At 56.0% G+C, this 22,635-nt stretch overlaps 2 protein-coding genes across 5 annotated transcripts; one reads left to right on the forward strand and one right to left on the reverse strand.

The window, feature by feature from the left end:
• The first annotated feature begins 3,434 nt into the window (after positions 1-3,434).
• CIAO3 (cytosolic iron-sulfur assembly component 3) lies at positions 3,435-15,914 on the forward strand. Of its 2 annotated transcripts, XM_059861786.1 has the most exons (11): positions 3,436-3,590; positions 5,256-5,351; positions 6,453-6,596; positions 8,308-8,440; positions 9,022-9,156; positions 9,422-9,540; positions 10,867-10,996; positions 11,229-11,301; positions 12,896-13,030; positions 13,977-14,134; positions 14,887-15,914. In XM_059861786.1, exons 1-11 carry the CDS (start codon positions 3,525-3,527, stop codon positions 15,123-15,125), a joined length of 1,428 nt encoding a protein of 475 aa, XP_059717769.1. In that variant the 5' UTR covers positions 3,436-3,524; the 3' UTR covers positions 15,126-15,914. The 2 variants fall into 2 exon arrangements, with proteins under 2 accessions (XP_059717770.1, XP_059717769.1); XM_059861787.1 differs by lacking the exon at positions 12,896-13,030 and having other exon boundaries at positions 3,435-3,590.
• Positions 15,875-22,265, reverse strand: LOC132335335 (hydroxyacylglutathione hydrolase-like protein). Of its 3 annotated transcripts, none has more exons than XM_059861784.1 (8): positions 22,073-22,265; positions 21,365-21,429; positions 21,154-21,271; positions 19,621-19,756; positions 19,372-19,475; positions 19,155-19,256; positions 18,994-19,070; positions 15,875-17,689 (listed from the first exon to the last, which is right to left on the reverse strand). In XM_059861784.1, the coding sequence occupies exons 1-8, from the start codon at positions 22,175-22,177 to the stop codon at positions 17,524-17,526; spliced, it is 873 nt and encodes a 290-aa protein (XP_059717767.1). In that variant the 5' UTR covers positions 22,178-22,265; the 3' UTR covers positions 15,875-17,523. The 3 variants fall into 3 exon arrangements, with proteins under 3 accessions (XP_059717767.1, XP_059717766.1, XP_059717768.1); XM_059861783.1 differs by having other exon boundaries at positions 18,994-19,073; positions 22,073-22,262; XM_059861785.1 differs by having other exon boundaries at positions 18,994-19,073; positions 19,621-19,729; positions 22,073-22,261.
• Positions 22,266-22,635: the final 370 nt, after the last annotated feature.

The following is a 22,635-nucleotide window of genomic DNA, read 5'->3' on the forward strand; positions in this document are numbered from 1 at the left end:
GATTTTAAGCAGCAAAGAAGGAGGGAGGGAAGACAAGGATGTCAGAGATCTTTTCCTACCACCAAACCCTCCAGCCCTGACTGATCATCTGCTCTGGGACCTGCAGAGCAATCCCACAAACACCCCAAGCCCCTAAAGCCAGCCCTGACTGATCCCCTGCTCTGGGACCTGCAGAGCAATCCCACAAACACCCCAAACCCTCCAATCCTGACTGATCCCCTGCTCTGGGACCTGCAGAGCAATCCCACAAACACTCCAACCCCAATCCTGACTGATCCCCTGCTCTGGGACCTGCAGAGCAATCCCACAAACACCCCAAACCCTCCAACCCCAATCCTGACTGATCCCCTGCTCTGGGACCTGCAGAGCAATCCCACAAACACTCCAACCCCAATCCTGACTGATCCCCTGCTCTGGGAACTGCAGAAAAATCCCACAAAGACCCCAACCCTCCAACCCCAATCCTGACTGATCCCCTGCTCTGGGACCTGCAGAGCAGAAATACAAACACTGCCACCCCTCCAACCCCAATCCTGACTGACCCCCTGCTCTGGGACCTGCAGAAAAATCCCACAAACACTCCAAACCCTCCAAACCTGACTGATCCCCTGCTCTGGGACCTGCAGAGCAATCCCACAAACACCCCAAACCCTCCAACCCCAATCCTGACTGATCCCCTGCTCTAGGGGATAATTTATCAATGCTAATTTATCACCTGCAGAGCAGCCCCACAAACACCCAACCCCTCTAAACCCAATCCTGATTTACCCCCTGCCCTGGAGCCCCCCCCAGCCCCTCCTGTGTCCCAGGGACAGCGGGGACCCCCCAGCAGCACCAAACCCCCCTTGGGAGCTGGAACCCAACCCCACAGCCCCTCCCTGCAGGTTTGCACAGGAGCTTTCCTTGGCTCCCCCCGTGCCCGGGGATGTTTGCATTGCACAAGGTCCAAACCTCGCTGAGGGAATGCTCCAGCCCTGCAGAGCAAACAAACCGAGCAAGGAGAGGGGAAGGGACTGCTGGGGCTGCTGGGACTGCTGGGACCCGGGCTGGGACTGCTGGGACCCGGGCTGGGGGCAGCAGGGCACAGGAATGGGCCCAGCAAGGTCCCAGCCCCTCCTGCTCGGGATCCCACCCCACCCCGTGGGCCTTGGGGACACTCTGGGGACACTCCTGGCACGGCAGGGCCAGCAGGCAGAGGGGTGACAGGTTTTAGGGTCACTGGGAGAGTGGTTGGCAGCAGGAGGAGGCTCAGGGCTGACCAAGGTGGCTCAGGAGCCACCGCATGGATCCCATCCCACCCCATGGATCCCATTCCATTCCATCCCATGGATCCCATCCCACCCCATGGATCCCATTCCATTCCACCCCATGGATCCCATCCCATGGATCCCATTCCATCCCACCCCATGGATCCCATTCCATTCCATCCCACGGATCCCATCCCATGGATCCCATCCCACCCCATGGATCCCATTCCATTCCATCCCATGGATCCCATCCCATGGATCCCATTCCATCCCACCCCATGGATCCCATTCCATTCCATCCCATGGATCCCATCCCATGGATCCCATCCCACCCCATGGATCCCATTCCATTCCATCCCATGGATCCCAGTCCATGGATCCCATTCCATTCCATCCCATGGATCCCATCCCATGGATCCCATTCCATCTCACCCCATGGATCCCATCCCATGGATCCCATTCCATTCCATCCCATGGATCCCAGTCCATAGATCCCATTCCATTCCATCCCATGGATCCCAGTCCATAGATCCCATTCCATTCCACCCCATGGATCCCAGTCCATAGATCCCATTCCATTCCATCCCATTCCATCCCATCCCACCCCATGGATCCCTTCCCATCCCATGGATCCCATCCCACCCTATTCCATTCCATCCCATGGATCCCACCCCATGGATCCCATCCCACCCCATGGATCCCAGTCCACTCCATGGATCCCAGTCCATGGATCCCTTCCCATCCCATGGATCCCATCCCACCCTATTCCATTCCATCCCATGGATCCCACCCCATAGATCCCTTCCCATCCCATGGATCCCATCCCACCCTATTCCATTCCATCCCATGGATCCCACCCCATGGACCCCATCCCACTCCATGGATCCCATCCCACCCCATGGATCCCATTCCATCCCATGGATCCCACCCCATAGATCCCATCCCACCCATGGATCCCATTCCATTCATCCCACTCTATTTCATCCCATGGATGCCTTCCCATGAATTCCACCCCATCCCATCCTATTCCATTCCATCCCATGGATCTCATTCCATGGGTCCCAGCCCATGGATCCCTTCCCATGCCATGGATCCCATGAATCCCTTCCCATCCTATTCCACTCCATGGATCCCATCCCATCCCATGGATCCCACCCCATCCCATCCCATGGATCCTATCCCACCCTACCCCATGGATCCCACCCCATCCTATTCAATTCCACCCCATGGACCCCACCCCTTCCCATGGACCCCATCCCACCCCACCCCATGGATTCCATGGATCCCACCCCACGGATCCCCTCCCAGGCCCCCCAGAGCTCCCAGCACCCCAACATTCCCAGGGGAGGCAGGGCAAGGTTCTGGGGACACCCCAAATGCTGCAGCTCCTGCTGGGGACCCTCCCTGGGCTGGGATTGCCTCATTCCTCATTCCCAGCACAAGGAAATCCAGGAGAAGGAGCTCCTGGAAAGGGGCTCGGGGTGTGCCCGGCTTGGCACGGCACGGCTGGCACCTGGGGATGGGCAGGGCAGCTTAACCTGCTGGGGGAGAAATAGAAAGAGAGGGAAATGGAAATAAATATCAGTGTAAACATGAAATACAGGTGGATATAAATTTAAAACATGAATATAAGTATAAATATGTGTGAATAAAAGCGTAGGTATAAGCATAAATACAATATAAATATATAAATAAATAAAAAGAAATATAAATAGTGTGTGTACAGAGTCACCTGCAGCGGGTGCCAATCCCAAAAACCCGAGCAGAGCTCAGCCCCTCCCTGCCTCCCACTCTGCCTAAACCCCAAATGTTCCCCGCCCTAAATCTGCTCCTTAAGTACCCTCTGAGCACCTGCCTGGGCCCAGCAGCCGCAGGGAATTCACCTCATTTTGTACCTATTTTTATTTTAATTTTTATTTTTATTATTTCTCAGAGCCTGAAACATTTGCCGGGATTTAATTTCGGGATCCCCTTGAGGCAGGAGATTCACAACGGCGCCCAGTTTATTCCAAAAAGGTGATATCTGCAGAGCAAAAATAAAAAAATATTGTATTGTAATTGCGGGCGCTTTTACGACAGTGATGCTGTTCGCTTTGCGGCGGTGTGGCAACGGTGTCCCGTTGTACGACGTTTCGCTTGGCGGCGGTGCTGTAGTCCTGTGTCACGACGCGCGGCTCGCTTTGCGGCGGTGCTGTAGTCCTGTGTCACGACGCGCGGCTCGCTTTGCGGCGGTGCTGTAGTCCGGTGTCACGACGCGCGGCTCGCTTGGCGGCGGCCATGGCGGCGCGCTTCAGCGGGGTGCTGCAGCTGACGGAGCTGGACGATTTCATCGCCCCCTCGCAGGTGACAGCGCCGGGGACCCGCGGGGGCTCCCGGGGCCGCGGGGTGGGCGTGCGGAGGGGTCCTGTCAGCCCTCAGCCTTGGCCCCTCTGTGTCACCGCGCGGGACCGTGCCCGGGCCGTCAAACCCGTGAGGGCTGGGAGCTGATCCTGCCACAGCGCCGGGGCAGGGCTCGGGACACCGCGGGGACACCGCAGGGACACCGTGGGGACAGCGAGACACTGCAGTGTCACCGTGGGGTCACACTCGAGATGTCAGTCCTGGATTTGTATCCAGATTCATGTCCAGGATGTGCATCCACCTTTATATCCAGGACTTATATCGAGGATTCATACCCAGGATTCATATCCAGATTCATGTCCAGATTCATGTCCAGATTTATATCCAGACTCATATCCATGATTTATATCCAGATTTATACCCAGACTCATATCCATGATTTATATCCATGATTTATATCCAGATTTATACCCAGACTCATGCCCAGACTCATGCCCTGTGTTTGCTGGAAGCACGGCAGGAGCCCCGAGCTGCGGGCAGGGCAGTGGCAGACCCAGCACGGTGAATTCTCCCGGGTTTGGGTGTGTGAGGGAGCTGCTGGGGAATGCCCAGCTCTGCCCGTGCTCTGAGGGAAGGGTTCCTGCAGGGGGATTCATTTAGGGGAGCCTCAGAGTGCTCAGAGCAGGAGCAGACACAGAGCCGGGGGGGCTGAGCACTAAAATCAGGATAAAACCCAGAAACCCCCTGGGACACCAGAGCAGGGTGGCACTGAGCCCCTTCTGTCCCCAGAGCCCGCTGGGCTGGGCACTGGCACCTCCCTGCCCTGAGCTGGGACCTGCCCGGCACTTCGGGGAGGAGGAGGAGGAGGAGGAGGAAGGGGCCGGCTGTTCCTGCCGCAGCTCCGAGCCCAGAGCTGAGCTGAGCCTGGGCTGGGATGATGCTGGAGAGCTGCTCCTCCTGTTCCCAGGGGGTGAGGAGCCTCTGCCTGGCATTCCCCTGCCAGGGCTGGGGGAAACTCAGGGAAATTCCAGCCTGGACCGAGGGGCAGGATCCAGAGCTGCTCTCGGATCCCTTTAGTTCTTTATTCAATCCCCTATATTTATTTTTTATTTAATCCCCTATTTTTTTAATTTAATTCCCAATTTTTTTTAACCCTCTATTTATTTTTTATCCAATCCCCTATATTTATTTTTTATTGAATCCCCTATTTTTTAAAATTTAATCACCAATATTTACTTTTATTCAATCCCCTATATTTATTTTTTATCCAATCCCTCCTATTTATTTTTGATCCAATCCCCTATATTGATTTTTATTGAACCCCCAATATTAATTTCTTACTGAATCCCCAATATTCATTTTTTATTGAACCCCCAATATTTATTTTGTATTGAATCCCCTATATTTATTTTTTATTCAATCCCCTATATTTTTTATTCAATCCCCCATATTTATTTTTTATCCAATCCCCAATATTATTTTTTTATCCAATCCCCTATACTGATTTTTATTGAACCCCCAATATTTATTTCTTATTGAACCCCCAATATTTAATTTTATTCAATCCCCTATATTTATTTTTTGTTTCATCCCCAATATTTGTTTATTTTTTATCCAATCCCCTCTTCCTTGCTCAGCTCTCACCTCCAGGCTCTGCTGCTCTTTCAGGAATGCATCAAGCCTGTCAAAGTGGACAAAAAGCCTGGAAAAGCAGCAGCCAAGATCAGAATTGAAGCTGATGGAAGCTATTTCCAGATCAATCAGGTACGTGGGGTCTTTGTTCACTGTGAAAAACCCAGAAAAATGAGTGTACTTTAAATATTTGAATTATCTACATCCATTTAATGCCTCAGAGAGATGCTGTCAGCATTCTTGGGGTTTTTTTTTCTTTTTAATTTTAATTTTTTTTCTTTTTAATTTATAATCAATAATTGAAATTTTGTGCCATTTTTATGCTCTGAAACGCTGGCATTAATTACTGATTATTAATAAAAGAGCAGGTAAGCTCAGTTTGCACTAAACTTTAATTTGTCAGCGTTTTAATTTATAAATTCTTTTCTAAGCAGTCATTTTATAATCAGCAATTCCAGTTTATTCCAGTTTTTGATGCTCTGAAACACTGCCATGAATTGGTGATGATTTTCATGAGAGAGCAGATAAGATGAAAAGTTCATTTATTTTATCACTATTTAAGGATTGGCAGTTCCAGGTTGGTTGTGACAATGTCCTCGTGCTCACTCAGAGATTTCATCAAGATATTTTTAATAAATCATGCTGGCTTTTTAAAAAAATGAATATTTCAAACGATTTCTTTAAAAGCTTGGAGAATTCAGAAGCTTCCAGAATTCAGGCTGAGTTTTTCCTGTTTTCACCCAAAAAAAGTTGGCACTGCTCAGTTAACCAGGCTGGGAATCCCTCTAGGAATGGAACTTGGAACTTCAGGCAGATTTTGATTTAAAAAGGAGGGCACAGCACTTCCAAAGGAGCCTGGTTCCTTATTTTAAAATGTTTTTAGTGCCTCATTTCCTGGTCTGTTCCTGGCTCTACTGAGGAGTGGTGATTGGAGGAGAATCTCTTGGGAAAATCAAATTATTCAGGGCAGGTAGAAGGGAAAATATTCCCTTCCATGTCTGGGATGAAATCCCTCAGCAAATGCCCCTTGCTGTGCCAGAAAATCCCATTAAAAGCAGCCAGCTTCAGGTGGCTTTGTCCTCATCTCATTAAAAATAAAGATTTTTTTAAAAATGATAAACCAACAGCATCAAAAGAACAACAGCATTATTATTTGTAACAGAGTGGGGAAACTGCTCCTTCAATCCTGGGGTCAGAACAGCCTGATTTGGGTGTTTTGGGTTTTTTTTGTAGGATGGGGAAGCCCAGAAGCTGGAGAAAGCCAAAATCACCCTGAATGATTGCCTGGCCTGCAGTGGCTGCATCACCTCAGCTGAGAGTGTCCTGGTGAGCCAGCAGAGCCACGGGGAGCTCTGCAAGGTGCTGGCTCTCAACAAGGTGGGTCCCACTCTCCTTGAAAATCCACAAATGTGGGGAAATCCACAGGAAAAGGGAATTCCTGAGCCCTCAGGGGTCCCTCTGCACTCCTGGGCCCGTTTCTCATTTCTCAAGGGTTTGATGTCAGTTGTGAGGGTGGGCCTGGGGAGCTCTGTGCTGCTGCCAGCTCTGCCTGTGCCACACTTTGGGGTCATTTCTCATTTCTCAGGGGTTTGGTGTCAGTTCCTGCCCCGGGCTGAGCTCTGTGCTGCTGCCAGCTCTGCCTGTGCCACACTTTGGGGTCATTTCTCATTTCTCAGGGGTTTGGTGTCAGTTCCTGCCCCAGGGTGAGCTCTGTGCTGCTGCCAGCTCTGCCTGTGCCACACTTTGGGGTCATTTCTCAGGGGTTTGGTGTCAGTTCCTGCCCTGGGGTGAGCTCTGTGCTGCTGCCAGCTCTGCCTGTGCCACACTTTGGGGTTATTTCTCATTTCTCAGGGGTTTGGTGTCAGTTCCTGCCCCGGGCTGAGCTCTGTGCTGCTGCCAGCTCTGCCTGTGCCACACTTTGGGGTCATTTCTCAGGGGTTTGGTGAAGTTCCTGCCTTTGGGTGAGCTCTGTGCTGCTGCCAGCTCTGCCTGTGCCACACTTTGGGGTCATTTCTCATTTCTCAGGGGTTTGGTGTCAGTTCCTGCCCTGGGGTGAGCTCTGTGCTGCTGCCAGCTCTGCCTGTGCCACACTTTGGGGTCATTTCTCATTTCTCAGGGGTTTGGTGTCAGTTCCTGCCCTGGGCTGAGCTCTGTGCTGCTGCCAGCTCTGCCTGTGCCACACTTTGGGGTCATTTCTCATTTCTCAGGGGTTTGGTGTCAGTTCCTGCCTTTGGGTGAGCTCTGTGCTGCTGCCAGCTCTGCCTGTGCCACACTTTGGGGTCATTTCTCATTTCTCAGGGGTTTGGTGTCAGTTCCTGCCTTTGGGTGAGCTCTGTGCTGCTGCCAGCTCTGCCTGTGCCACACTTTGGGGTCATTTCTCAGGGGTTTGGTGTCAGTTCCTGCCTTTGGGTGAGCTCTGTGCTGCTGCCAGCTCTGCCTGTGCCACACTTTGGGGTCATTTCTCATTTCTCAGGGGTTTGGTGTCAGTTCCTGCCCCAGGGTGAGCTCTGTGCTGCTGCCAGCTCTGCCTGTGCCACACTTTGGGGTCATTTCTCAGGGGTTTGGTGTCAGTTCCTGCCCTGGGGTGAGCTCTGTGCTGCTGCCAGCTCTGCCTGTGCCACACTTTGGGGTCATTTCTCATTTCTCAGGGGTTTGGTGTCAGTTCCTGCCCCAGGGTGAGCTCTGTGCTGCTGCCAGCTCTGCCTGTGCCACACTTTGGGGTCATTTCTCAGGGGTTTGGTGTCAGTTCCTGCCCTGGGCTGAGCTCTGTGCTGCTGCCAGCTCTGCCTGTGCCACACTTTGGGGTCATTTCTCATTTCTCAAGGGTTTGGTGTCAGTTCCTGCCCCGGGGTGAGCTCTGTGCTGCTGCCAGCTCTGCCTGTGCCACACTTTGGGGTCATTTCTCATTTCTCAGGGGTTTGGTGTCAGTTCCTGCCCCGGGGTGAGCTCTGTGCTGCTGCCAGCTCTGCCTGTGCCACACTTTGGGGTCATTTCTCATTTCTCAAGGGTTTGCTGTCAGTTCCTGCCCTGGGCTGAGCTCTGTGCTGCTGCCAGCTCTGCCACTTTGGGGTTGTTTGGTTTTTTCCAGACTGCTGCTGCCCACGAGCAGAAGCTGGTGGTGGTTTCTGTGTCCCCCCAGTCCAGAGCCTCCCTGGCTGCAAGGTGCAAACTGGGGCTGCTGGAGACAGCCCAGAAGCTGACCTCCTTCCTCAAGGGTTTAGGCAAGTGTGGGGTTTTCTGCTCTCTGGGCTGAGCTCGAGTTAAAGGGGTTTAACCCCCAGGGGGATTGTCTGAGAGTTCAGTCACACAGTGAGCTTGGAGAGAGGGAGGAAAGCTTGGGAAAAGGAGGGGGAGGGATTTTTTGTAAGGGCAGGACAAGGGAAGGGATTTAAACAGCCAGAGGGCAGGGGCAGATGGGATGTTGGGAAGGAATTCCTGGCTGGGAGGGTGGGCAGGCCCTGGCACAGATTCCCAGAGAAGCTGGGGCTGCCCCTGGATCCCTGGCAGTGCCCAGGGCCAGGCTGGCTCACCCTGGGATAGTGGGAGATGTCCCTGCCTGTGCAACTGGCTGAGCTTTGATGTCCTTTCCGACCCAAACCATTCCATAGTCCATAAAACCTGTAAAGAACCACTGAAAACAACTTCCACATTTTACATTTCCACCTCTCCTGTCACCTTTCCTCCTCTTCCCCAAGTGCAGGGCCCAGTGCCTGTGCCTGAGCTTGACCCTGGTTGGAGTGGGAGGTTTTTGTTGTATTTTGCTGTGTCCTGAGGTTTTTAACCCAGCTGCTGCCCTGCCCAGGTGTGCACCACGTGTTTGACACAACCTTCTCCAGGACCTTCAGCCTCCTGGAGAGCCAGCAGGAGTTTGTGAGGCGCTTCCACAGACAAGCAGAGGACAAAAAGGCCCTGCCCATGCTGGCCTCTGCCTGCCCAGGTACGCCTGCAGCTCCAGCTGCAATCCAAAATCCAGCAAGCTGCACATGGATGTTCTTACCTGCAGGATTATCCTCCTCACAGCACAGATTTTGGTGCTAAAGCAGTGGTGAGACACCTTAAAATCAATCTGGGCTGACACTTGCTTTGCTTTTTGTGCTGAACTGAGGCTGAGAATGGCACTAAACCTGGGGTTTGGGGAGAATGGGCAGAGTGAAGTCTGCTTCTCATTTTTTAATTGAATTTTTGGATGTTGTTCCTTCCAGGCTGGATCTGCTACGCAGAGAAAACCCATGGCAGCTTCATCATTCCCCACATCAGCACCACCAAATCCCCCCAGCAGGTCATGGGCTCCCTGGTCAAGGGCTACTTTGCAGAGCAGCAGGTACAGCTCTAGAAATGCTCTTCTTACTGCAGAACTCCTCCAATTCCACACCTCAGGCTGATTTCTTACAAATTTGCTGTGTAATACACATTTAAGGGTCAGTATTGCTTTGCAGAAGGCAGAAATCTTCCTCCCTTCTGTCTTAGCTAATGAGTAGTAATTAGGGCAGAACACTGAGCATGGGCTAATTAAATTAAACCCTCTGAATTATTTGGGAGAGCTGAGGAACCTCATTTTCAGTGTCTTTGTGCCATTGTTGTTTAAAGTTGGTGAATAATTTCAAATAAGTGACAAATAATTTGAATTATTTGAATTCAAATAATTCAAATTATTTTGAATAATTTCAAATAAGTGGGTGCTTAGGTGCAGATCATGGCTTCTCCAAAAGTGATCCCTCATTCCCAGCCTCATGTTCTGCTTCTGTCCTCAGCCTGGGACCTCTGGAATCTTTCCAGGTGGGAGCTGGAGATCCCCACAGCCAGCAAGGGGCTGCAGCACCCACTGGGATCTCTGCCTGTGACACTTGCATGAGGCAGCTGCAGATTTGGCACAAAATTTGGCAGTTTCTGGGAATATTTGGCACAAGAGACTGAAACAGGGGCCCAGGGTCAGTGACCTGTTGGCTCGGCCTGTGTTTGTTGCTTGGATGATCCCAAGGTTTTGTGGGACTCCAGATCATGCCCTAAGGGGCTGAGCTTTGGGAGCAGGGAGGAAGTTTATTCCCTAATGCCTTAATTAGGGACTGGCTTCTCTGCCTGACCTTGGATCATTGCTCCAGAGTGAGGGAAACTTCCAGGAGCTGAAGGCAGCCTCAGGAGAGATGGAAAGAGATTATTCCCAAAGGCCTGGGGTGCCAGGACACAGGGAATGGCTGCCCACTGCCAGAGGGCTGGGCTGGATGGGTATTGGGAAGGAATTCCTCCCTGGGAGGGTGGGGAGGGCTGGGATGGAATTCCCAGAGCAGCTGTGGCTGTCCCTGGATCCCTGGCAGTGCCCAAGGCCAGGCTGGACAGGGCTGGGAGCACCTGGGATGGTGGGAGGTGTTGGGGTTGGAGCTGGGTGGGCTTTGAGGTCCTTCCCAACCCAAACCATTCCAGGATTCCATGAAACCTCTGGAGGTCCATAACTGCTGACACTGACTGCAGCTGGAATTGGCTTTAGGAGGGAAATCATTTGACTTACAAATATTTAAACAGACAAATACTCAGGCACAGTGGGCACCACTCCAGGGCCACAGTGGCATTATTTCCCCCACTCCTTTGCTCCTGGAGTGCACTCCCTGGGGACAGGGGGATTTTGGCTGCCCCAGCCTTGTCTCCCTTGCAGCACCTGCCCCCTGACAGGATCTACCACGTCACTGTCATGCCCTGCTATGACAAAAAGCTGGAGGCCTCCAGGCCAGACTTCTTCAACCAGGAATACCAGACCAGGGATGTGGATTGTGTCATCACCACAGGTAAGCAGAGCCACGGGAAATTCCCAACTCCAGCAAATTCTGGGAGCCTTGCAGTGTTCCCTGGCTTCGTTAACCCTTTGTCTGTGACAGAGGTTGGATATTGATCTGTATTTACATTTAATAGTGCAAATCGTGCCCTGGTAAAATGCAGGTGCAGTTTAGGGACTGCTCTGGGGGGTTTGTTTTCCTGTATCCCAAAAATAAGAACTCTTTGTGCCTGGTTCTGCCCTAGGAGAGGTGCTGAAGCTGCTGGAGCAGGAAGGAGTGTCCCTGTCAGACGTAGATCCTGCTCCCCTGGACACCATGTAAGAGCAAAATCCCATTTCACTCATGTTCCCTTTCCTCCAGGATTTAGGGAGGAGTTCAGAATTCCCCTGTTCCCTTTCCTCCAGGATTCAGAGAGTTCAGAATTCTCTTTCCTCCAGGATTTAGGGAGTTCAGAATTCCCCTTTCCCTGTTCCCTCTCCTCCAGGATTCAGAGAGATCAGAATTCCCCTTTTCCTGCTGTTTTACACAAGTGTGTCTGCCCTTGGTTTGGTTTCTTGTGTCACTGGAACCTGAACAACTGGGAGTTAAAACATTTCATGTACAGAATATGGTGAATTTCCACTGGACAATCACTCCAGCTCCTTTCATCCCACTAAAGCTGCTCCAGGCTTTGGGAAGGACAAGAACCTGTCCCAGTGCTAAAAATTTCCTGAAGCAGAAGCTGCTCCTTAGCAGAGCCACTGCAGAGATCCCAGAATGAAAGCAGAAATAACAACTATAAAGCAGAAATAACAACTATAAAGCAGAAATAACCAATATTTAGGTCACCCAGTTAACCTGCAGGAGGCTGTTGGTGAAAAATGACATTTAGGATGTGTCAGATGGGACTGGGGTTGTTGAACTGAGGAGGAACTTCTGCTCCAGGGCCAGCTGCACACACTGGGGTGAGGTGGGAGCAGGGCTGGCTCTGCCCTGAGCACCCAGAGCTGCTTCAGGGCAGGGGAACATTCCAGAGCTCCTGGCACAGGAACACCAGAAAGGTTCAGCAGCAGCACCTCCCTGAGTTATCCATCAATTAATGAGGATTAATTAGAGAATCTGGAATGGTTTGGGTGGAAAGGACTGGAAAACCATCCAACACCTTCCACCATCCCAGGCTGCTCCTCTTGGAGTTATCCATCAGTTAATGAGGATTAATTAGAGAATCTGGAATGGTTTGGGTGGAAAGGACTCAAAAACCATCCAACACCTTCCACCATCCCAGGCTGCTCCTCCCTGAGTTATCCATCAGTTAATGAGGATTAATTAGAGAATCTGGAATGGTTTGGGAAAGGACTGGAAAAGCATCCAACACCTTCCACCATCCCAGGCTGCTCCTCCCTGAGTTATCCATCAGTTAATGAGGATTAATTAGAGAATCTGGAATGGTTTGGGTGGGAAGGACTTAAAAACCATCCACCACCTTCCACCGTCCCAGGCTGCTCCTCCCTGAGTTATCCATCAGTTAATGAGGATTAATTAGAGAATCTGGAATGGTTTGGGTGGAAAGGACTGGAAAAGCATCCAACACCTTCCACCATCCCAGGCTGCTCCTCCCTGAGTTATCCATCAATTGATGATGATTAATTAGAGAATCTGGAATGGTTTGGGTGGGAAGGACTGGAAAACCATCCAGCCCCACCACCTTCCACCATCCCAGGCTGCTCCAAGCCCCATCCAGCCTGGCCTGGCACACTTGAGGGCTCCAGGCCCAGCCGCATCCCCGGCACACCCCGTGCCACCATTCCCAGGAAACAGGAGAGGCTGGAGCTCAGGGGAAGCTGCAGTTTGGCTGCTGCCCCGTGCTGGGGCAGCCCCTGGGGCTGTGTGTGCCCCCCTGGGGCTGAGCTGCTGCTGCTGCTGTGCCCCCAGGCTCGGCGGGGCCGCGCAGGAGCTGCGCTCGCACCGCGGCGGGGGCTCGGGTGGCTTCCTGGAGCACATCTTCAGCCACGCTGCCCGGGAGCTCTTCGGCATCCACGGCGCCTCCATCCACTACAGACCTCTCAAGTAAGGAGCTGCAATCCCACTGGGAACTCCGGGGTTTTTGGGCTGGAGTTTTGGGGGTTTTTTTACAATGTTAAAGTTCACTTCCAGGCTGAGGATTGGCTGCTTCGACCTCCAGCTGCTCAGCAATCAATCAGCCAGCTCCTTTCTATTCCAGGCAGGGAGAATTTCCCAGGGAGAACTCCAGCCACACCCTAGAATGTGGCCTGGTGGATTTTCCCACTGATAACTTTTAGAATAATTATAAAATTTTAGAGTAATTGAAAAGGCAGAGCTCTCGTGGAGCTGGGATTGCTCACCTTGCATCAGGCCAATCAGGGAGATTTGTCACTGATTGTTGAACCCAAAAAAACCTTGTGGGAGGGCTTTGGGGCTCTGTTTAACTGGAGTGAGACAGAAAATAAATCACCTGAGTTTGGGCATTGAGGCTCATCCACCTGAGATTCCTTCTGCCTTCCCAGTTCTAATTTAATGTATCCTTTGGAATTAATAACATCCCTAATGAGCAATTTTTATGTTTAGGATTCCCTGGTTTAGGAAGCAGAAAAAACACTCTCAAAAACTTGATAAAAATCAAATTACTTACTTTTTTATCAGGACCAGGTATTCCCACTAACCTTGGAAATCTGGAATCCTCAATCAGGGTTTGTTCCCACATTTTATGATCCAGCAGAAGTCAAAAATCCCCAGTTGATGTTGGCTGAAGGAAGTCAGGTCTGTCAGGGAGGGGCTCCCTGTGCTGAGCTTTTCAGGCTTTATCCAGCACAGGTGTCCTCCAGCAATCCTGGAAGGTTCTGGAAGGAATTCCTTCCTGTTTTCCTTGGGTGGCCCAGAACTGGGACAGCTCTTCAGTGAGACTCACAAAGAATTTGGGTTTTGCACCAGGCCCTTTGAAGCTTAAAATAGAAACTCATTTGGAGAAGCCACGTGCTGTGCTCTGCTCCCTCAGGAACAAGGACTTCCAGGAGGTGACCCTGGAGAGGGATGGGCAGGTCCTGCTCCACTTTGCCCTGGCCTATGGATTCAGGAACATCCAGAACCTGGTGCAGAAGCTGAAGAGAGGGAAGTGCCCCTATCACTACGTGGAGGTCATGGCCTGTCCCTCAGGTGAGGCTGCTCCCAAATCCAGCCTGGGGGAGCTCCAGGGCATTCCAGACAGGAGGAGTGGGAGATTTCTCACCCCCTTGGGCTGTGACAGCCCCACCATCACACCTGGGGGGGGATTTTCCTACCTGTGAGCCAGCAGTTCCTCAGGATTTAAAGAACTGCAGCTGAATTCCATCACACAACATTTGCATCATTAATTAATTAATTGCTTTTAAGGAGGATTTCCTGAGCTCTGGTACCTGAGGGGATTTTCCCCCTGAAATTGCCCAAGCCTGACCATCACACAGAAATTGCTGCTGTGGCTGCTGGAGGAATATTTCATATTTGATTCCCCTTTCCTTGTGCTGCTGCTGGCTCCCTCGGGAGCAGGGGCAGCCTGAGCCCCCTGAGGGCCCCTCCTGCCTCTTGGAGCTGCTCCTTCCCAAGGACCCTCCCAGCCCCCAGAACTCATCCCAGGCACTTCTCCCTTTCCTGAGCTCAGCCTCCAAGGCTGGGCTCACCTGGGCTGGGCTCAGGCTCCCTTCTGGGGGCAGGAGATAAGAGATAAGAGCTGGCAGAGCCCCAGCTGGAGCCAGCCCACATCTCCCTGCCCTGTGGGCCTGCTGCTGGCAGATAACTGGGAGGGAACCTCCAGCCCTGGGCAGTTTTCATTGCTGCAGCTGTAGGCAGGAGCAGGATGAATGACCTGGAATTTCTGAGGATGTTCTCCCAGCTGAAGTTCTTCATCTCTTTTTATTATTTTTTCCCCCCAGGCTGTCTGAACGGAGGAGGGCAGATCAAACTGGAGGGGGAATCCAGCAAGGAGGAGCTGCAGCAGGTGGAGAGGTTGTATGAATCCCTGAGGGCTGAGATCCCAGAGGAAAACCAGGCTGTGAGGGAGCTCTGTGAGCACTGGCTGGGGGGCTGGGGCTCAGAGAGGGCTCTGCAGGTGCTGCACACTCAGTACCACGCCGTGGAGAGAGCCAGCTCTGCCCTCAGCATCAAGTGGTGAGGGCTGCCCAGCCCAGGGACCCTCAGTGCCTTCTGAACCCACACTGCTGCTCCTCCAGGGACCCTGTGCAGCTCCTGCCTCTGGGAAGGTGCCTGGCACTGCTGCAGGGTGAGGTGATGGGAACAGGCCCCAGAGTCTGACAGGGACACAGCAGGAGGGGCAGAAACACGTCCCAGGCTGCTGGCACAGCCCCAGTGCTGCCAGAGCTGAGGAGCTCAAGGATTCAGGGCTCAGCTCCAGGCTGAGCTTTGTGCCTCACCCCAATATCCCCCCCAGGCCCTGCTGGGTTGTCACAGCACTCAGTTCTGTGCCTGCCTCTGCTGGAACAGCCTCACCCATTAGAGATGGTCTCCTGAGGCCTGGAGCTCTCCCCTCTCACTGCCCTGCAGGGTCTGTGCCCCCAGAGAGGGGATCCAAAGCCTGGGATCATCCCTGGGGCTGCAGAGGAACTGGAGTGGATGCTGGACAAACCCCTGTGATTCCTTTTCCTTAAATTATAATAATTTATACCGAGGGCAGTTCCTTCTCTGTGTTTTCTTCCTAAGCACTCAGCAGGGAGTGACAGAACTGTCACACTTGCCCACCCTCAGCAGCCACTTCCTGAGGGATAAATCCCTAAATCCAGACAAACCAGGCACTTACTGCAGGACAACCTCCTGAAATTACCACAGAATAATTCCTGACCTTGGGGCTGGCAGGAGCCAGAGCCTCCTCTGCACTTTGTTCCAATGAATCCACAGAGCAAATGCTGAATTTTCGTGTTTTTAATTAAAAGCTTTCCATTTTTCAGCTGTTGCTGATCACTCATGACCTCACAGTGTTCTAAGGCATCGACCTCCCCCTGCTGCCCCCTCCCCTCCTTCCTGAGGAGCAAAGAGCTGCTTCCAGTGGATTCCCTTTGCCATGCAGGGATTTGGCTGAGCCAGGGAGGGGCTCCAGGCTGGACTCAGATCACCAGCCCAGCAATGCACAGAGGCTGAGCTGGCTGGAAATGAAATCACCAGGGCTCTGCACTCACCTCCCCAGTTCCCAGGTCACCAACACACTCAGAGGTCCCTGAGCCACCCTGGGCTCCCTGTCTGGCACAGAACAGCTGGAATTTGTCCCAGCTGTGGGGTGTGGAGCAGGCTCAGGGCTGGTTCACACCCAGGGTGAATAAAATCCCAGAGGGGACATCCACAATCCAGCAGATCATGGGGACTGAGGAATGCAGGCCGTGGTACCAAGGGAGCTTTTGCAGCTGGATAAATCCTTCCCCTTCCATGCAAAGTAAATCCAAACTTTAACTTAATAAAAGGGGAAAAAAAAAAACAAAACCAAAACTTGGTTTGTAGCTCAGGGAGAAGCCCCAAACCAGACTCTAGTGGCAACAAAGAAATTCACAGTCCACACATGAAAATCCCTGAAATCAACTCTGTCCCAGTGCTGGGAGCTGCCATCAAACATTCATTTTCTCCACACACAAAAAAAAAGGAATGACTTCACTGGTGTGAAGTGCCTCCCCACACCTGCAAATAAAACTCTGCTCCTTTCCCAGACAAAAATAAATAAACCACAGCCCTGGATTTGCACAAAGTGAAGGCTGGGGAGGCCTGGGAGCCCCAGCTGCTCCCTGGCTCTTGACAAGGCAATGTCCATGGAGTTGGCACCGAGTGTTTTCCAGTTTTTATCTTGGAAAAAGCAAAAAGCAAGGGATGCCTGGCAGCACTTTGTTCTTGGCTGCCTAAACTCTGTCCCACCTTGGGAAATCCCTCCTGGGGCAGACCCTGGCTCCACATGGACACCCCACTCCAGCCACTGGGCCACAAATCCCTGTGGGACCTACTGGAAAATAGGGAAAAGGGGGGGAAAACCCCCCCAAACCTGCTGTGAAGGGGGATTTGTCAGCACAGGGCTGGAGCTGGGTGGGTTCTGGTGACACCAGTGACCTCCCAGTGTCCTGTGGGGGGATCCAAGTGTCCATCACCCAGGAGACTGGGCCAGAGGGGCCCTGGGGGCTGGAGCAGGACAGGCAGGGCCAGGAGGGCTCCCAGGAGTGCCAAGGCCACCATCACAGCAGCCCTGGGCTGGCATGCAGGGCCTGGCAGGGGAGCCTGGGCTCCGTGGGGCACAGCACCCAGTCCTGAGCCTCCCTCCATGGCAGCTCCCCAACACTGGCACCACTGTCCCCTGCTCCCAGCCTGACCCTCTGCCAGCACCCCAGCCCCAAGGGGAGGGGGTCCCACAGCCTGGGATCCCCCAAAGGGATCCAGGAGCTGCACAGGAAGCCCAGGAGCCAGGGGGGAGCAGAGCAGAGCAGAGCAGCCTCACACAAGCAGCTAAAAGACAAACTCCAGCCCCAGCTGGGACCACCCCGAGCTGGGCCCAGCCAGGAGGGAGCCCTGGCACCACGGGGGTGTCACTTCTTCTCCAGGAAGGGCCCAAAGAGCCCCCAGTCAAAGGCCAGCATGGCCTGGGGGTTGGGCCTCTCCTTGGGCTTCTTGAAGTTGTCCCTGTGGGAGCGCAGAGCCCTCAGCACCTCCACGGGGTCTGTCCTGCCCGTGAACCTCTGCACGGCCTCCTCCCTGCAAGGGGACAGCCCTGCTGAGCCCTGGGGACAGGAGGGGACCCACCCTGGGCACTGCCACCCTGTGCTGGGATGGGCAGTGGCACTGCCACCCTGTGCTGGGATGGACAGTGGGCACTGCCACCCTGTGCTGAGATGGGCAGTGGGCATTCCCACCCTGTGCTGGGATGGACAGTGGCAGTGCCACCCTGTGCTGGGATGGGCAGTGGCATTCCCACCCTGTGCTGGGATGGGCAGTGGCATTCCCACCCTGTGCTGGGATGGGCAGTGGGCATTCCCACCCTGTGCTGGGATGGGCAGTGGGCATTCCCACCCTGTGCTGGGATGGACAGTGGCATTCCCACCCTGTGCTGGGATGGGCAGTGGGCATTCCCACCCTGTGCTGGGATGGGCGGTGGCACTGCCACCCTGTGCTGGGATGGACAGGGGCATTCCCACCCTGTGCTGGGATGGACAGTGGCACTGCCACCCTGTGCTGGGATGGGCAGTGGGCACTGCCACCCTGTGCTGGGATGGGCAGTGGGCACTGCCACCCTGTGCTGGGATGGACAGTGGCACTGCCACCCTGTGCTGGGATGGACAGTGGCACTGCCACCCTGTGCTGGGATGGACAGTGGGCACTGCCACCCTGTGCTGGGATGGGCAGTGGCATTCCCACCCTGTGCTGGGATGGACAGTGGGCACTGCCACCCTGTGCTGGGATGGGCAGTGGCACTGCCACCCTGTGCTGGGATGGGCAGTGACACTGCCACCCTGTGCTGGGATGGACAGTGGGCACTGCCACCCTGTGCTGGGATGGGCAGGGGCACTGCCACCCTGTGCTGGGATGGGCAGTGGCATTCCCACCCTGTGCTGGGATGGGCAGTGGGCATTCCCACCCTGTGCTGGGATGGGCAGTGGCACTGCCACCCTGTGCTGGGATGGGCAGTGGCATTCCCACCCTGTGCTGGGATGGGCAGTGGCACTGCCACCCTGTGCTGGGATGGGCAGTGGCATTCCCACCCTGTGCTGGGATGGGCAGTGGCACTGCCACCCTGTGCTGGGATGGGCAGTGGGCATTCCCACCGTGTGCTGGGATGGGCGGTGGGCATTCCCACCGTGTGCTGGGATGGGCAGTGGGCATTCCCACCGTGTGCTAGCCCTACTGGGGCACACGGGGGCTCTGGGGTGGCTCTGGGGTGACCCCGTGTCCGGGCAGCCTCCCCTGGCCCCGGGCTGGCATTTCCCAGCAGGGTTTTGGGAGCAGGGCTGGTGCAGGAGGGGAAGGGGAGCGGGGTTGGGGCAGGAGCCCTCTGTGCTTACGTGACCCGCAGGAAGGGGTTGTACAGGAACTCCTCCTGCAGCGTGGAGGGCACCGTGGGCAGGTCCTCGTCATCCCTCTGCTGCCAGGGGACAGAGGTGTCCAGATCCCACTGCCATCCCACACCCCAGCCCCCCCTGGCACAGGGGGCACTGCCACCTACTTTGGCCCACGCCAGCTTCTCCTTCACCACTTCATTCTCTGGCTCCACCTTCAAGGCGAATTTGAGGTTTCTGACGGTGCATTCGTGGCCACAGAAAACTTTCTGCAGGAGGCAGCGGGCATCAGACCCTCTCCTAGGGCAGGTCCCAGCCCGGGACCCCCGCCCTGAGCCCCCTCCCTGCCCTGAGCCCCCCAGGCTGGGAGGGGAGGGCACTGACCGTGTCCTTGGGCAGAGCCCCCAGGGTCTGGGTGAGGTTGGTGTGCATCTGCTCCGCCGTGCCCTCGAAGAACTGCCCGCAGCCCCCCACGAACAGGGTGTCACCTGTGGGACAGGGGGTGGCCACCGAGGGACCCAGGGCCGGGGGTGGATGTGCCAGGGTCACCCCAGCAGCGCTGAGTGTGGGGACAGGTGGCACACGGGGAGTGTGTCCCCAAAAGCCACGGGGGGCACGTGGGCAGGGGGGTACCTGAGAAAAGAGCTGGAGCATCCGGGGAATCGTCCTCCCACATGAAGTAGCACATGTGGCCCGAGGTGTGGCACGGTGTGAAGAGACACCTCACCCTGATGGTCCCAAACTGGGGGGACAGAGGGTCAGGGTCCTCCTGAGGGGACAAACAGACCCCCCAGACCTCCCCACGCCTGCCTGGGGCCCAGCAGGTCACAGATCTGAGGGGGCTTTGGGGGGATCCAGCTGTGTCTGCTCTGATGGCATTTGGGACCCAGGAGAGGGTGGGAGCCTCCAGCACAACCCCAAACAGGCTGGGATTGGGATGAGCTTCCTCCTCCATCCCAGCCTGGAATCTGTGGGGCCACATCTGCACCCGGCCCAGGACACCAAGAGCTGAGCACGGCCCAGCAGCACCAACCCCACTGGGGACCTCTGGGGACAGTGTGAGCACCTCGCTGGGGACAGTGTGAGCACCCCACTCCCCTCCCCACTGGGGACAGTGTGCCCACCCCACTCCCCTCCCCACTGGGGACAGTGTGACTACCTTGTTGGGGACAGTGTGACCACCCCACTCCCCTCCCCACTAGGGACAGTGTGAGCACCCCACTGGGGACAGTGTGAGCACCCCACTGGGGACAGTGTGACCACCTCGCTGGGGACAGTGTGACCATCCCACTCCCCTCCCCACTGGGGACAGTGTGACCATCCCATTCTCCTCCCCACTGGGGACAGTGTGACCATCCCACTCCCCTCCCCAATGGGGACAGTGTGACTACCTTGTTGGGGACAGTGTGACCACCCCACTCCCCTCCCCAATGGGGACAGTGTGACCACCCCACTCCCCTCCCCAATGAGGACAGTGTGACCATCCCATTCTCCTCCCCACTGGGGACAGTGTGAGCACCCCACTGGGGACAGTGTGACCATCCCATTCTCCTCCCCACTGGGGACAGTGTGACCACCCCACTCCCCTCCCCACTGGGGACAGTGTGACCACCTCGCTGGGGACAGTGTGACCATCCCACTCCCCTCCCCACTGGGGACAGTGTGACCATCCCATTCTCCTCCCCACTGGGGACAGTGTGAGCACCCCACTGGGGACAGTGTGACCACCTCGCTGGGGACAGTGTGAGCACCCCACTCCCCTCCCCACTGGGGACAGTGTGAGCACCCCACTGGGGACAGTGTGACCATCCCATTCTCCTCCCCACTGGGGACAGTGTGACCATCCCATTCTCCTCCCCACTGGGGACAGTGTGAGCACCCCACTCCCCTCCCCACTGGGGACAGTGTGCCCACCCCACTCCCCTCCCCACTGGGGACAGTGTGACCATCCCATTCTCCTCCCCACTGGGGACAGTGTGAGCACCCCACTGGGGACAGTGTGACCACCTCGCTGGGGACAGTGTGACCATCCCATTCTCCTCCCCACTGGGGACAGTGTGAGCACCCCACTCCCCTCCCCACTGGCCCCCAGCAGGGACCACCCCAGCCCCCCTCAGCGGGAGGAGCCGTGTGGGCTGGGGTGTCCCCAGCGCTGCGGGCGCTCACCGAGAGCTCCTGGCCGTGGCTGACCCTGTGCGTGAGGGCCCCGATGCGCTCGTCGGCCCCGAACACCTGCAGGCCTGGCAGGAGCTGGGCCAGCTCCTCATTGCCCCTGGCGTGGTCCCTGAGGGCAGAGCAGGGATTGGGAACGGGATCGGGACTGGGATCGGGCACCGTCCCCGTGGGGACACGGCCACCCCGAGCTGGTCACACCTACCAGTGGTGGTGGGTGGTGAGGATGGCCCTGAGCACCACGTCCTCCTTCCTGATGATCTCCAGCAGCTGAAAGGGACCCAGAGCAGCGGTGAGAGGGCAGGGGAGGTGACACACACCCACACAGTGACCTGTCCCCTGTGCCACCAGGCAGGGCAATCCCCCTGAGGGTGGGACAAAGGTGTGACCCTGCCTGGAGCAGGGGGATGGCGCCACGCCGATTCCACGGCCATGGGGGCATTTCTGGCCGGTGCTTTCTTAGGGAAGGCACAGAGGAGAGCACGGCGCCACCGCCAGGGCAGGGACACGGCGGCCGTGCCACCCACCCTGGCCACAGGGCACTGCCAGCCCCGCACGGCTGCCAGGAGGCTCCGATGCCAGCTCAACACCCAGGGCCAGGAGCTGCTCCCGGCTCCGGGAGGAAGGAAATGCCCGAGTCAGCACCGAACGCTGAAAACCCGCGACAGGGGAGGGCTGGCACCAGGGACACCGGGCACGGCGACACGGGGCCACGGCGGCCCTGGAAAGCGGGGGTGCCCATGGGGTCGCCCTGCACAGAGCTGGCTTTGGGGTGATCCCGCTCGCTGCGGGCTCGGGGAGGGCAGGGCAGGGGTCCCAGCCACAGCCAGGGCACGGAAGGCTCTGTCCTGCCCGGGGATGTCCCACGGATACCCCGCCGTGCGGCCACCGCCACCCCCCGGGACCCGCTCACCCTCTTGGGGACCGCGGCGTCCACGGCCACGGCGTGCCGGGTGCTCTCCTCGATCACCAGGTACATGTAGTTGTCCTCCAGCACGGAGATCACCTTCACCTTCATGGCCCCGGGGACCCGCGCAGGGCTGCGGGACCCCGGCGCGTCCCCAGCGCCACCCCCGGGGCGGTCCCCGCCTGTGCGGGGCGGGTCACGCAGCGTGGGGCGGGCAGAGCCCGCACGGCCCGGCCGCTGCGACACCCTGGGGACAGGGGACAGCCCCTGCGCCACCCTGGCGGCCCGCGGCGCATCCTGACTCCGCCGGGCTGGAGGAAGGAAGGGAACCCCCAGCCCTGTCCCCAAAATCAGCCCCTGCCTGCCCCCAGGGCCAGCGGGGGACAAGGGGAGGGGTGGGGGGTGGCACTGGTGGCACTGGAGCAGCGAGGGCAGAAGGTGCAGAGCGGTGCCGGACACTGGAACTGCTGCAGGGGGGTCCGGCAGGGTCTCTGCCCCAGGGACAGGCTCCCAGCCCGGGTGCAGGAAGCCCCAAAAGCTCAGGAACAGAGCTGAGCTGAGCTGAGCTG

This window comes from Haemorhous mexicanus, chromosome 17, assembly GCF_027477595.1.
Source record: "Haemorhous mexicanus isolate bHaeMex1 chromosome 17, bHaeMex1.pri, whole genome shotgun sequence".
NCBI classification, from domain to species: Eukaryota; Metazoa; Chordata; class Aves; order Passeriformes; family Fringillidae; genus Haemorhous; species Haemorhous mexicanus.

Bases quoted from the DNA above. Each gene is read 5' to 3' on its own strand.
- CIAO3 (XM_059861786.1), top strand. From the start codon at position 3,525: ATGGCGGCGCGCTTCAGCGGGGTGCTGCAGCTGACGGAGCTGGACGAT. The intron at 3,591-5,255 runs GTGACAGCGCCG...CTGCTCTTTCAG, and splicing joins ATTTCATCGCCCCCTCGCAG to GAATGCATCAAGCCTGTCAA. The intron at 14,135-14,886 runs GTGAGGCTGCTC...TTTTCCCCCCAG, and splicing joins GGTCATGGCCTGTCCCTCAG to GCTGTCTGAACGGAGGAGGG.
- LOC132335335 (XM_059861783.1), bottom strand. From the start codon at position 22,177: ATGAAGGTGAAGGTGATCTCCGTGCTGGAGGACAACTACATGTACCTG. The intron at 19,757-21,153 runs GTGAGCGCCCGC...TTGTCCCCTCAG, and splicing joins GCCACGGCCAGGAGCTCTCG to GAGGACCCTGACCCTCTGTC. The intron at 19,074-19,154 runs GTAGGTGGCAGT...GTCCCCTGGCAG, and splicing joins AGAAGCTGGCGTGGGCCAAA to CAGAGGGATGACGAGGACCT.